The 12,808-nt window shown below is 39.2% G+C and overlaps 1 protein-coding gene across 3 annotated transcripts in view; it reads right to left on the minus strand.

Moving 5' to 3' along the window:
- Positions 1-12,808, minus strand: part of CHD6 (chromodomain helicase DNA binding protein 6) — a 148,825-nt gene that overhangs the window by 18,889 nt on the left and 117,128 nt on the right. For all 3 annotated transcript variants that reach the window (XM_081325197.1, XM_081325198.1, XM_081325199.1), the window contains 6 exons: positions 11,194-11,297; positions 9,177-9,306; positions 8,258-8,318; positions 7,329-7,383; positions 6,177-6,396; positions 102-310 (listed from right to left, as the gene is read on the minus strand). In XM_081325197.1, the coding sequence (XP_081181323.1) occupies positions 102-310; positions 6,177-6,396; positions 7,329-7,383; positions 8,258-8,318; positions 9,177-9,306; positions 11,194-11,297 (779 nt within the window). The remainder of the gene's footprint in view (positions 1-101; positions 311-6,176; positions 6,397-7,328; positions 7,384-8,257; positions 8,319-9,176; positions 9,307-11,193; positions 11,298-12,808) is intronic.

Below are 12,808 nucleotides of genomic sequence, written 5' to 3' on the forward strand. Positions count from 1 at the left end.
ATACTCAGAAGCCATGATAATTATAAGGGTATAAAGAATGGAATGGAAGAAATCTTAAGTAGGAAATGCTCAACAGCAACCCCTGAATGTTTCTTACTCACCATCATCTTTCCAGTGGGGCAACCGACAGACATTTTTACACATAGCAACAAAGTTATAGAAATATTTTTCTAAACTTTCATCAGTTTTCTTCTCCAAACGCGAAATGGATCGGAATTGAGTCCAATCAAAGACTTTCTTTTCTGGTTCATAAATGACCCCAAATGAGGAAACAGTACGATAGAAATCTGCTTGCTCTCTTCTGGTCCATCTGAAGAATGCATGAGGAATACAAATAAATACATCAAAATTGCATTTTCATCCCAATGATTTAATTATTATTACAGTATTTATTATATTTTTATACCATCATACTCCCAGAAATTCTTCCATGTTTGCAGTTTGGAATTAATTTTGATTATGAAAACAGCTCAGTACTAGCAATTATGAGGGACACACCCTATCACAATCCATAGGGCAGTTTCTCAGTATAATCCCAGGTTTATTAAAACCTAAATACCAGGTTTCTTCCTTAAATATTAATCAGAAAAGCATCTTATACCTATTCTATAAAACCATTTGTGTGCAGAAATATCTCTTTGTGCCTCATCCCCCTTTCCAAGGACAAAGGAGGCAATACATTACTGAAGGACAAAACGAAACAGGCAGCAGTCATTGTGGCAACTAGTGTAAAATAACAATCTCATTTGGTTCTGACATTCCTATAGCTTCTTTTCAAATTCATCTTTAAGATATGTGTCTTCTGAAAAGATTCACTGTATTACTACAAGACAATGCTATAGGCTGTAGGCTTACTTTTTCAGAGGTTTTACCAGTGTATAAGGAACAAAATGGAAAAGGCCAGTGTATAGCAGAATTCAATATGTAGCTAAAGGAGTGGTGTAAATGGGAAGGCTTTGGTTACATTAATCACAATGTCTGCAGCTGGTCCAATGAAAAAGTGTACAAAAGAGATGGTTTGCATCCATCAAAGAAAGGGACTGAGTTACTTGGCAATAAATTCACAGATTTTCTGAAGAAATATTTAAACTGAACAATAGGGATAGTGAGTTAATTGACACAGAACATTCCTATCCCCAGCAATCTAAAAATTATAGGGTTATCAGTGCATGTAACATAGATGTGTGTGTGGATAAGAATATCAGCCTTGCTGTCAAACAAAGTCAAGCTTTTAATAGTGAGTGCCATACCAAGTGCACTAATCAAACAGGTGGTAAGAAAATAGTGGAACTCAGGCACCACACAGGTTACGTAGAAAGTAAACACAGGGTCAGTCATAAAGGACTCAAATGTCTATACACCAATGCACAGAGTATGAGCAATAAACAGGGCGAAGTAGAAATTCAGATAAATGAGGGCAGATATGAGATTGTTGCCATTACGGAAACTTGGTGGGATGAAACCCACAAATGGAACACACAACTAAAGGGATTTAAATTATTTAAAAGAAACAGACCAAATAAAAGAGAAGGTGGAGTTGCTCTCTATATAAGAAATACCTACATCTCTACAGAAATAGAGCACAACAATTATGAAAACAGTCTCGAATGCATGTGGGTCAATATAAAATGACATTGCCATAGGTGTATACTGTAGGCCACCCAACCAAACAGAGGAAATAGATGAACTTTTTGCTAGTCAGCTAACTAAGGTATATAGGAAACACATCACAATAGTAATAGGGGACTTTACTTAACCTGACATCAATTGGGAGACAAACTCTGCACCAAGTGGTAGATCAAATAGATTCCTGATAAACCTAGCAGACAACTTTGTCTACCAAAAAGTAGAGAAGGAAACTAGGGGATCAGCCATATTGGACCTAATTCTCACTAACAGAGATGAAATGATAGAAGGTATTGAAGCCACAGGAACCTTGGGGGAGGAGTGATCATGCAATATTTGAATTCAACATTATTCAAGCACAAGCAAACTAGAGTCATGCACTTTAAGAGAGCTAATTTCAATAAACTTAGAGAGAACTTGTGAAGGATTCCATGGATGAAAATCCTCAAGGAGCAAACAACTCAACAGACTTGGGAAATTTTGAAAAGTGAGATTATAAAAGCCCAGTCTAGCACAATACCAAGAAAGAAGAAAAATAACAGCTCTCAAAAGAAACCAGCATAGCTGCATAAAGAACTCTCTGATAAATTGAAAGATAAAAAAGACAAGTATAAAAAGTGGAAAGAGGGGCACATAACTAAGGCAGAATATAAGCAAATAGCCTGAGCCTGCAAAGATGAAGTGAGGAAAAGCTAAGGCTCAAAATGAACTAAGGCTTGAGACAAAAGTCAAAAATAACAACAACAAAAAAGCTTCTTTATATGTAAAAAACAAGAAAAAAGTTAAGGAAATGAATGATCCATTAGAGGGAGAAAGTGGCAAGAAGGTGACAAGCAATAGGGAGAAAACAGAACTACTTAACTCATTTTTTTGCATCCGTCTTTACACAAAGGGAAAAAACAGTCCAACCTATCAAAAACAGTACCGTAAAAAAACAGATTAGAAACACAAGTTAAGATATGCAAGAAAATGGTAAGTGATCACCTGTCCACCCTAGACGAGTTCAAATCACCAGGACCAGATGGAATATACCCCAAGGTTCTCAAGGAACTGGCAGAATCACTGAACTATATCTTTCAAAGATCCTGGAGCACTGAGGAACTACCAGAGGATTGGAAAAGAGCTGATGTTGTTCCCATCTTCAAAAAAGGGGGGAAAATGGATCCCAGAAACTACACACCTATCAGCCTGACCTCAATACCTGGGAAGATTCTAGAAAAGATAATCAAACAATGAATCAGTGAACACCTAGAGGCAAACAAAGTCATTACCAAAAGCCAACATGGGTTTCAAAAACAGATCATGCCAGACAAATCTTATTGCATTCTTTGACCAAGTGACAGAATTGGTGTACCAGAGGAATGCTGTAAGGCGTTTGATAAAGTAGACCACAACCTATTACTTAATGAGATAGAAAAATGTGGGTTAGACAGCATCACCTCCTGATGGATTCGTAGCTGGCTGACAGGCCATACTCATTGCGTGGTCCTGAATGGAACTGCATCTATATGGAGGGAAGTGTGTAGTGGGGTGCCCAGGACTGTTCTGGGCCCAGTGCTCTTCAACATCTTCATCAATGATTTGGATGAAGGGATAGATGGGGAACTCATCAAATTTGCAAACAACACCAAGCTGACAGGAATAGCCAACACTCCAGAAAATAGGCTTACGATACAGGAGGATCTGGACAGACTTGAATATTGAGCACTATCTAACAAAATGAAATTCAATGGTGAAAAAAGTAAGGTTCTACATTTAGGCAAGAAAAACCAAATGCACAGATACAGTATAGATGCTACCTTGCTAAGTAGTAGTAACTGTGAGAGGGATCTTGGAGTCCTAGTGGACAATTACTTCCATATGAGCCAGCAGTGTGCTGCAGCTGCCAAAAAGCCAACACAGTGCTAGGCTGCATTAACAGAGGGATAGAATCAAGATCACATGAAGTATTAATACCACTTTACAATGCCTTGGTAAGGCCAAATTTGGAATACTGCATCCAGTTTCGGTCACCATGATGTAAAAAAGATGTTGAGACTCTAGAAAGAGTACAAATATGATTAGGGGACTGCAGGCTAAAACATATAAAGAACAGTTGCTGGAATTGGGTATGTGTAGTTTAACGAAGAGAAGGGTGAGGGGGGACATGATAGCAGTGTTCTAATATCTCAGGGGTTGCCAAAAAGAAGAGTGAGTCAAGCTATTCTCCAAAGCTATTCTCCAAGGCAGGACAAGAAACAATGGATGGAAACTAACCAAAGAGAGAAGCAGCCTAGAACTAAGGAGAAATTTCCTGACAGAACATTTAATCAAGGGAACAACCTCCCTCCAGAAGCGGTGAATGCTCCAACACTGGAAGTTTTTAAGAAGATATTGGACAGCCATTTGTCTGAAATGGTAAAGGGTTTCCTGCCTGAGCAGGGGTTTGTACTAGATGACCTCCAAGGTCCCTTCCAACTATTATCATTATTGTTGTTGTTGTTATCTGGAGAACCTATCATTTGGTGCTGCTGACTGAACACCCTTAGAATACCTTCAGGAAACAGTATTCAATACTCTTATAATATTCCTTCCTGAAGGGAATCCTAGAAAAAAATCATAATATATACTGTTGTATACCACTGCAGCATGGTGCAACAGAATTTGCTTATCCTGCCTAGCAAAGAAGAGCTGATTTCAGCCTACATGATTTAGGTCCTTCCATGCCAAATATAGTAGTGCTTAGAAGTTTGTGAACCCTTTTGAATTTTCAATATTTCTGCATAATAAAATGTGATCTTTTCTTCACACAAGTCCTGGAATTAGATAAAGAGAAGCCAATTAAACAAATAATGAAAACATTATATGTTCATTATATCAAGAGAAATGATCCAAAGCTATATATTTGTGTGTAGTAGTAATGAAACCTCTAGAATTATCAGTTCATTAGAAGGAGAAAATAAGTCAGATGTTTCAATCAGTGGGATGATAATCAGGTGTGAATGTGAGAAGTTCTGCCTTATTTAAAGAACAAAGTTGTTGGAAATCACTTTCAAAGTCTGATCTTCACAACCCAGGTATATAGAAATGTATCATGGTTGAACAAAGGAGATTTCTGAGAATCTCCAGAAAATATTTGTTGATGCTCACCAGATTGGAAAAGTTACAAACTGCTTCCAAAGACTTTGGAGTCCACAACTTCACTGTCAGACAGATACAAATGGAGACAATTCAACACCATGGGTATCTTCCCAAGGAGTGGTCAACCAAGAAAGATCACCCCAAGAGTACTATTTTAAAGTAATACTCCTATGAAATATTCTGAGAGGCCTCAAAGAACCCTAGGATAGTATCAGGAGAACACTGGACAGTAATACTGTGCATAGCAGGATTGCAAGGAAAAAGTCACTATTCTCCAAAAAGAACATTGCTACCCAACTATAGTTTGTGAAAGACTACATGAATAAGCCAGAAGATAGAAGAATGCATTTGTACAGATGAGAATGAACTGGAACTTTTGGGTTCGAATTAAACCTATTGTGTTTGGCAAAAGGCAAACACTATATTCAACATCCTTATCTCATCCGCAAAACACAGCAGCGGCAGTATCATGATTTGGGCCTGCTTTGCTGCCTCTGGACCTGGAGAGCTTGCTTTCATTGATGGAACCATGAATTCTGAACTGTATTAGCAAATTCTATAGGAAAATGTCATGCGGCAAGACAATAATCCCAAACACATAAGTTATATGACCAAAGAATGGTTAAAGCAAAAGAAAGTTAATGTTTTAGAATGGCTGGATCAAAGTCCCGACCTTAATTTTAGCAAAAGGTTGTGGAAGGACCCGATGCAGACATTTCTGCAAGAAAGTCCACCAAAGTAGCTGAGTTGCTGTTTTGGAAGGAGGAATGGGCTAAAATTCCTCCAAATTAACATATAGGGCTCATCAACGGTTATTAGAAATGTTTAGTTGCAGTTATTGCTCAATGAGGCCACACCAGTTATTGAAAGCTAAAGTTCACATACTTTGCTACATAAAATTTTCCTAGATAAATAACTGAACAAGTGTAATGCTTTTGACTCATTTGTTTAATTGGATTTTTGCTATCTAGTTCTAGGATTAGGATGGGGAATAGATTGTGTTTTAGGTCATATTTATGCAGAAACATTGAAAACTCAAATGGGTTCACAAATATTAAGCATGACTGTATTTTTTGGACTTTCATTAAGTTTGAAGCTAAGAAAATGGGAAAGAATGCCATCCAACTGTTCAAGTGACTATTCTATGTTTGCAAGTTCAAAACTGGGAGAATATTTACCAATATTTGCTGTGACATCACACTGATTACAGCAAGCATATTTAGAATATGTGTATTAAAACATGCGCAGTCTACACTGTTTTTTACATTATACCAGAATTTAAAGTCAAAATATGATTCTGCACATCTAATCGTACAGTAGTATCTGCATGACTACAATCAAAATGACAAGCCAGAGAATAGAGAACAGTTATTCATAATTAGCAATATCCAAATAAGCTTAAGGCTGATTTTTACAGTTTACTCTGTTACCTTTTCTGTATTTCATTGTTTATAGGGTCCATTTCATTGGCTCGCCTAATCATTTCCTCTTGGAGCCAATAGCCATGGTTACACGGTCCAATAACATCAGGTCTAGACGGCAGTTCTTTGCGGTTGCAGCGCTGATAGATAGTGACAAGACGCCGAAGTCTGGCTGTGAGAGCAGATGACACAGGCCAGCTGAATTTGTCTGGGTCAGAGCCATCCTGGGCTTCAAACATCAGCAAGGTTATTAGTATTTAATATCACGTGAAGAATCCTTCCACTGACATCCTCTATTCATTTACCTATGTTGGAATATATAGCCTGATCCAGCCTATTCATATGGACTCTGGTTTACTCCATTAACCCAATTTCCTGAATTTGCTTGACACACAGAACTATAACTAACTGGCTAAGTTGTCACAAGTTAAAATATGCTTCCTTTATTTATGGCTGAGTATGTCCTGAAGGCAAAATCACACTAATCCTTAGTTCTGTAATTGTGACAGGCATGCACATCTCTTTTTGAGTCCTTCAGTGTTCAAACCTCCTTGACTATAAGTGTTCCATAATGGAGTCAATTGTCCAAAGAGGTGGTCAACTCTCCTTCGCTAGGTATGGTCCACTAGGGACTAGGCAGCCACCTCTTGTGGATGATTTCTCTTGGGGGTTAGATTTGATGGCCTAAAACGAATGTTTCATACAACTCTATGATTCCATTATTTTGTTTATTTTGTTCTATTCAGTCTCATACCTTTGATAATAATAGTAACAAAAACTGAAGATGCATGATAAAAATGCACACAGCTAGGCATGCTTAAATAGAATAAAGCAAGCTTGATATTAAACAGAAAACTACTTTGCAATCTATTAACACAGCCAGCTGAAGTCAGCTGTACACCACTTTCAAAGGTTTTCCCACACCATCTGTTCTAAGCTTTTTAAGTATTCAAAGGAAAGAAAAATGAAAGCATTTGAAGAAGCAGCTAATATTTAGAGAAAAATGTCTCCAATATGTCTCCAATATTACTGATTTTTTCCATAATATTTGAATTATGTTTTCTATGGTAAACTTTTTATAAACTATAGTTACTAAAAAGGCTAGCAAACTAATATTTGAGACAATTTTATTCCAAGAAATATTCATATGCACAGCCTCACCTGCCACATTGTCATCCTTCTTCTCAGGATCTGGACCACAAGTATCAGAAATTTCCTATGGAAAGACAAACTACTATCAATAAAATGCAATTTAAATACTAGATCCTAGGACAAATTTGAATATGCAAAACAAGCAATTAAGTAGGGACTGATTCATTATTTAATAATAATAATAATAATAATAATAATAATAATAATAATAATAATAATAATAATAATAATAATGAGGAGGAGGAGGAGGAGGAGGAGGAGGAGGAGGAGGAGGAGGAAGGGACCTTGGAGGTCATCTAGTCCAACCCCCTGCTCAGGCAGGAAACCCTATACCATTTCAGGCAAATGGCTGTCCAGTCTCTTCTTAAAAACCTCCAGTGTTGGAGCATTCACCACCTCTGGAGGCAGGTTGTTCCACTGGTTAATTGTTCTAACTGTCAGGAAGTTTCTCCTTAGTTCTAGGTTGCTTCTCTCCTTGATTAGTTTCATTCCATTGCTTCTTGTCCTGCCTTCAGGGGCTTTGGAGAATAGCTTGACTCCCTCTTCTTTATGGCAGCCCCTAAGATATTGGAACACTGCTATCATGTCACCCGTCACCCTTCTCTTCGTTAAACTACACATACCCAATTCCAGCAACTGTTCCCTACATGCTTCATTTATAGATTAGAAATGCTTAGTAGGAAATCTGGGAAGTGCAATCATGACACCTTTAGGGAGTGCAGAGCTGAGAAAACTGGCTACACCTCTTAAAATACATAGGAAGAAATCCAATCTATATGGCTTGCACTACTGCATATATGGTAGAGGCACCATTACGAATCTGCCTGAAAACATTTTAACTTCAATATGATCCAGAATACACATTGTTAAAGTTGCAGAACATCTTTAAAATAGAAAAGAAGGTAGAGTGAGAAATACATTTGCTGCCTTAGACTTACCTCCTCTTTGTCTACTCCAGCAAGTTTATCTGCACTTCTCTCTTCTTTGTCTGTATTTCCTCTGAGGAAAAGAACGCAACACGAAATTAATCAGTAGAAACTTTGCAAGTCGAAGTCATCCTGATAAAAGCTCTTCAAATGCAAATATCACGGAAGCAATAACAGCATTGGCTCTTTTACTTCTCATATGCATATACAACTCCTTTATATAGAAATTTGCATAACTTGTACACAGCACAGCACTCATTCCATCCCAATGTTTTTGTAGTCTTAATGTGACAGCAACATTAACAATTGTTCCTCTTTAATTTTCAAAGATTATGACTCTACATGTGTATGTAAAGCTCTAAGTAAATAGATGGAAAAACAGGTAAAATGATGTAAAGGAAATTTTACTATAACTGACTTCAAACAGTATTTCAAGAGTTGCTTTTTTGTCAAGAGGATTGAAAAAATGAAATACTATATACTTAACAACACCTTAAACATATTACTAGTGCAATTAGATATACATATGCAACTCATATGTCAAAATTTGAGTCAGTACGAATTATCTATGAAAAGATCACTGGTGATGGTGCCAACTACAGCCAGATAGGAAAAGTAAAGCACTGGGAAGATTGATGGGTCCAAGCCATGGGGTGCGGGGTGGGAAGCACACTAATCTTGCTTGACTTGTGCCATAAGACTTGCCTAGATTTAGTTTCATTTCAAACCCAGAACAACCAAACTGTTCCAGGTTCTTGTGCTGATGAACCACAGACCACTCAAAAGGGTTTGAAACACAATGTAGTTGTTTTGGATTCAAGACAAAACATTTTGTGTTTTGTACATACCCTTGTGCACTAACTGTTTTAGAAGTACAAACTCACAGGCAATTCTATTCCTCTGACAGTTCTGCCTGCCCAATCTGACTTACCGTTCTGGAGCATCCTGTACTCCATCAGTGACATTCTGCTCTGCACACAATAGTTTCTCATCTGGCATGCCCACTTTCTCAAGGAAGTACAGAGCTGGATCAGCTCGCATTGCATTGTACCGTTCATAACCTAATAAAATAATTAAAACAGTTCAGTATTATCCAAAGAACGACTTAAAGCCATACCACTTCTCCCTTAGCAACCACATAAACAGCAAGTAACAGCAGAATGGCTAGACCCTTTATACCAGGCATGTCAAACTGTCGGCCCACGGGCCGAACACGTCCTGAAACCGCATTGCTGGCAATGGGGAAAAAGTCGTGATACATCGCACGATGTCATGTGATGTCGCGAGTTTGACATGCCTGCTTTATAGGATTCAGTGCCATTTCTGATTGTACAGTATATGTGAATCTCAAAAACCTAAGGAAATCAAAGAGCATTTCAAATATGAAGTGTTTAGCATAATTCAGCCATGTATGGCCGAAAATATATAAAATATTGTATTTCAAAATATTTTTGAGATGCAGAGACATGTAGAGGTAGTTCTTGGTTAGCGACAGTAATTGGGACTGGGATTTCCATCCCTAAACATGTGGTCATAAAGCACAAATTCAAGTAAATGTCACGTGACCACGTCACTTAGTAGTTTTGGTTGCCATTATTCACTGAATCTCATCACTGTTCATTAGACAAAGATCCATCCCAATCCAATCCATTCCACGGTTGGCTCCTCCCAATCCTGAGCCTCAGTGAGAAAACTGATTGCTTCCTCTTGAACTCCCTGCCCCATCTAGGTCCTTTTTGCTAACCACATACCCATGGCCACCACCTGTTCCCAATACCCAGACCTGCCCACCACCATACCTGTCAAACCACACACCACTGCTTCACCAGCTGGGACCTTCGTTAGCCCTGGTGCAGTCGGGGCTTCTCTTGCACCCCATCCAGGGTCTCTATTTATGCCACACCCAGGAACTCCATTTGCACACCAGCCAGGGCCTACATTCATACCCCTCCTAGGCCTTCATTCACAAAAGAAGCCTGGTATGTGAAAGAAGGCCCTAGCTACAAGAGTCCTTGTTTTGCACCAGCGTTGAATGAAGGCAGTGGTGGGATTCAAATATGTGGACAACCAGTTCTCTGTGTGGATGCTGCTTCCGGAAGTCCATTCTGGTCCTGGGCAACAAAAAATTAGCTACCGGCTCTGCCGAAGTGGTGCGAACCGACTGAATCCCACCACTGAATGAAGGCCCTGATGGTGCAGCATAAAAGAAAGACCCAAGTAGAAGGAAAAAGGTAACATGAAAGCAAGCAGTGCAATAGAAGGCCCTGGACAGTATAGTACTGCTTTGCCAGTGGGCACAGTGGTAGTAGGCAGAGCCAGGTGGCATAGCAATTGGCAGCAGCAGATAAGCAAGGGGCCAAAAAAGGCACTCATAAAGGGGAGGGAGAATTTGGCCCAAATTTTGTTCAAGGAGCTGCAACAGGCAGAACAGCCAGTCATAAGTCCCTTAGTTCGCCACCATCATAATTCTAGATGGTTGTGAACAAATGGACATTAAATGAGGACTACTTTGTACTTCAGTTAAATTACAATCTATGTAATGCATCACTCACACATTCTTTTTCACAATCTGAATATATAATATATATAATCACATATTATTACTTTACTTTGGTCAAATTTTACAGGAGGTGCAGCATCCTACTGTTCATGTTTCCTCAGAGATCCAACAAATTTAATGAAGCCAATTCACCAGTAGGTGTTCAGAAGATTGGAGTTCCCTCAGAAAAGAATTTGCTCCTTATTTAGGCATCTAATATATATACTGGTGTGCATGAGCAGCACAACTCTTAAAACTGGCATGTCTTTTTTTAGGCTTTCATGGAAGCCTGAAAAGAGAGGTGGCAGGAAGGGGTGCTGCAGTTGTACCAGTAACAAAACATTTCCTCCAAAACATTTTATACAAGAGGAATGTCTACAAAAGGTCCATCCCACATAAAAGGAAATACCATGTTTAAAAACTCCAATGAGGAGGGATTTATCTGCATCAGCATTCCACCAGTCCACAGGAATCTCCACATAGTCAATGTCCGGCAGCAAGACATCTAAATCTCTGCAAAGAACAAAGCATATTTCAACAGTCATATACAGGTCTGGGCACATGTTTAAATTACTTTTCTAAAAGGTTTACCTTAAAGAATGTTTAAAAAGGACGATGAAACTCTGGGTAAACGAATGATATGAAACTACTGTAAAAATTTCTACAGCATTACCAGGTCTGATAATTATTCATTACTCTAGCGTTTGACTTCTAAAGTCTGTTTTAAAGTCTGGGTGTTTTTCTAAGCACACTCAAAATGGACTATATGGCATCATTTCAAATTAGATTCTAAAAGGTACGTCAAAGCGTATCTACCTACAACTCTTTAAAATAGCGGTAACTCTTCTCATTGATGTCAACTGCAAAATTTGGGGAGAAGTCACAGATGTTTTAAAGAACTGCACAGAATTGTCCTATCTCAATCATACTTGAGGAACCATCTCACCCCTATGGGACAGGCCGCCCCACCTATGCCGGCAGAGAAGGCATGCTGCGGATCCCATCAGTCAAGAAATTCTGTCTGAGGGGGATCAGGAGAAAAGTCTACTCTGCTGCAGCTCCAGCCCTTTCGAACATCTTGCCCCCTTAAGTGAGATTGGCTCCCACTCTTGACTTTTCAAAAAAATCAGAGAAGACTCTGCCAGTTGGCTTGAAGCCCCAATGGGGGAGTATCACATTGGAGGTGGTTGATCAATTAATAGCAACTCCCCCCCTTGCTCCCCCTACATTTTATTCCTTTCCTCTACATCTTTTAGTTTTAAGTTATAATTTGTATTTTATTATACTTGTATTGTGATTTTACACATTTGTCTATATACAGTATATTTATGGCTTTACTTTGATGTTGTAAGCCACCCAGTCGCTTTGCAACAAATGGGTGGCAAACAATTTTAATGAATAAAATAATAAATAAGTAAAATAAATATCTGTAAACCCACTTATTTCAGAGAGGATGCTTTAGTTGATGGTGCTGGGTTTTTTTAAATCAAAACTTATAGTTTTTTTTAAATCAAAACTTATAGTTTTGGGAGACTTCAATCTACCATCCCTGGGAGGTTCATCTGAGCTAGCTCGGGAGTTCATGGCTTCCATGACGGCCATGGACCTGACGCAAGTAATTTCAGAGCCAACTCATGAGGGAGGCCACACCCTTGACCTGATTTTTTTATCTAGACGGTGGTTGGATGATCTTGGTGGGGGCTCTCCATTTATTATGCCCCTGTCATGGACCGATCATCATCTCCTGCGGCTGGTCTTCCGTTTTGCCACACCCCGCCGTGGGGACACGGAACCAATTAGATGGTACCGCCCCAGACGCTTAATGGATCCTGATAGATTCCAAGCGGCGCTGGGGTACCCACCTGCCTCCATTGCTCACAGCTCGGCGGATGCCTTAGTGGAAGCCTGGGAAAGGGCAGCCACTGAGGCACTTGACCGGGTTGTACCCTTGCGGCCCCTGACCCGGCGCAGATCCCAGCGAGCTCCATGGTTCTCCGCGGAGCTCCGGGAGATGAAGCGTCGGA

Source organism: Vipera berus (genome assembly GCF_964194415.1).
Source record: "Vipera berus genome assembly, chromosome: 3".
NCBI lineage: Eukaryota > Metazoa > Chordata > Lepidosauria > Squamata > Viperidae > Vipera > Vipera berus.